This window comes from Atta colombica, unplaced genomic scaffold (genome assembly GCF_001594045.1).
Source record: "Atta colombica isolate Treedump-2 unplaced genomic scaffold, Acol1.0 scaffold204, whole genome shotgun sequence".
In the NCBI taxonomy this organism is placed as follows: Eukaryota; Metazoa; Arthropoda; class Insecta; order Hymenoptera; family Formicidae; genus Atta; species Atta colombica.
Genome location: NW_017259299.1, coordinates 104,120 through 106,030, shown reverse-complemented (window position 1 = coordinate 106,030; position 1,911 = coordinate 104,120). Strand labels below are relative to the sequence as shown.

At 25.9% G+C, this 1,911-nt stretch overlaps 1 protein-coding gene across 1 annotated transcript in view; it reads right to left on the bottom strand.

Annotated features, from left to right (window-relative positions):
• Positions 1 to 1,911, bottom strand: part of LOC108687286 (radial spoke head protein 6 homolog A) — a gene marked incomplete at its 3' end in the record, with an annotated part of 5,360 nt that overhangs the window by 127 nt on the left and 3,322 nt on the right. Inside the window, exons 8-10 of the mRNA XM_018192981.1 lie at positions 874 to 1,035; positions 539 to 765; positions 112 to 287 (exon numbers count right to left, since the gene is read on the bottom strand). Coding sequence (XP_018048470.1) covers positions 112 to 287; positions 539 to 765; positions 874 to 1,035 — 565 coding nt within the window. The remainder of the gene's footprint in view (positions 1 to 111; positions 288 to 538; positions 766 to 873; positions 1,036 to 1,911) is intronic.

The window sequence follows — 1,911 nt, the reverse complement described above, 5'->3', positions numbered from 1 at the left end:
ACGAATGTATATATATATATATATATATATATATATATATGTATACGTATATTTGATTTCTTATTTTTAAATTGTTTTAAAAATTAAGTTATATATTTTTTTACCAATTACCTGTTAGTGGCAAACGCATTAATTGAAATGCTTGTTCTTCTTTCACAGTAGGATCACTAATTTCCAATATTTCTGGTCCAATTTTATACTGATCTTGAACAGGTGGCATATGAGAAGGATTATAATTATATGCATTGTATTTATGGCCCCAGCCGATATACATAGTAGCAAAATGTCTGTGAAATGACATTACTTTTAAAATCACTTTAGTGCAATTTCACGCATAATTCACGCATAATTAATATAACAAAATATTCTACTTTTTTACTGCGAAAATTTATATAACATTACTTTATAAATGTACTAATAGTTGACTTTTAAAATAATCTATATATATTATTCTATATATATTAATTCTATATATATTATCTATATATATTAATAATTTAAGTATTAATATCGAAAAAAATAAGTATATAACATTTACTTTCCTCCGTCTGCGAATGCGAACGCTCCAGGCCAGATATTCGATCTAATTAAAGCTATTGTAACATCTGGTTGTATATATGACGATTGTCTAACAGTCCATGGTATCACGGAGTCAATAATAGCATCTTCAGATAAAGGAATTAAGAGGGGTGGTCCGATTTCTTTCATCATTATCTTTACTTCATCTGTTTCTACGTTTTCTTTTTCTTCTTCTTCAAATATTTTCTATATAATTATAGCTTCTTATTAAACAACTTGATGAAATACTTCCACAAGTAATCACAAAAGATAATTTTACAGTGAGAACTAAAATATTTAATTTAATCAACTAACGTTGACAATATTTTCCTCCTGGGGATTCCACCAAACAGTACGTCCTTGCTTAAGAATATATGGACTATGATGACACCAATTTGACATGGAGGGATCTACAAGATCCTTGATCGGCAGTGGATCATAATTCATGTTTTCTAATAACTCGTCTTCTGTATAGATTAGATATGTAAATGCAGAGAATGAAAGAATTACTATTCAATTATTTTTTCTGTTATTTTTCATATTAACAATTTGATAATGATGTTACAATTTTTTATAACTATAATGACAATAACTATGACAATAATCGTTGAGATTGCGCCAAAGTTGAGAAAGTCATTCTGAAAAGTAACTTGCATCACATTATGCATTTACTTACTGAAAAAGATAATTTATAACGAGTAACAAGTTATCTTGTTAAAATTAAGTAAAGAGTAAAAGTAACGAGTTGCAAATGCCAAGTTAATTTTTTCAATAACTAACTTATCTAAATCGTTACAAGTAAACGATCGAGTTTATAACCTTAATGTTAAAGTCATTGAAAATCTTCGAAAACGATTCGTCATTGCCAAATCTTTATTATAACTTATAGAGTAAGGAAAGTATAACGGCGTTACACACAGTAAAAAAAATTGTGTATTTGTGTTAGAAATGATCCACTCATGTATTAACAATTTGTATTGAATTTTTTAACATATTCAAGTGTTAATTTAACATAATGTGATTATATTATTTAAAGATTTTGTGTGAAATTGATATTTAACATTTCTTAATATCAAAATGACACAATTTATAAGTAAGTAACGTAAAAATAATGTGTTTTACAATATAAATTCTAAGACAAATGAATGAAATACGTGTTAATTTAACATATTATAAATATTAATTTTTTTGAGAAAAACTTCCACGGTTTGTTTACAAACTGTGGGAATATTACTTTTATTGTATTTATTCTCTTATATAATATTTATGTAACCTTCGAACATATTTATTTTGTGTTAATTTAATCCAAAAATTTAAGTGAACCGTTTTGCGACATGTGTTTATGTTAAATTT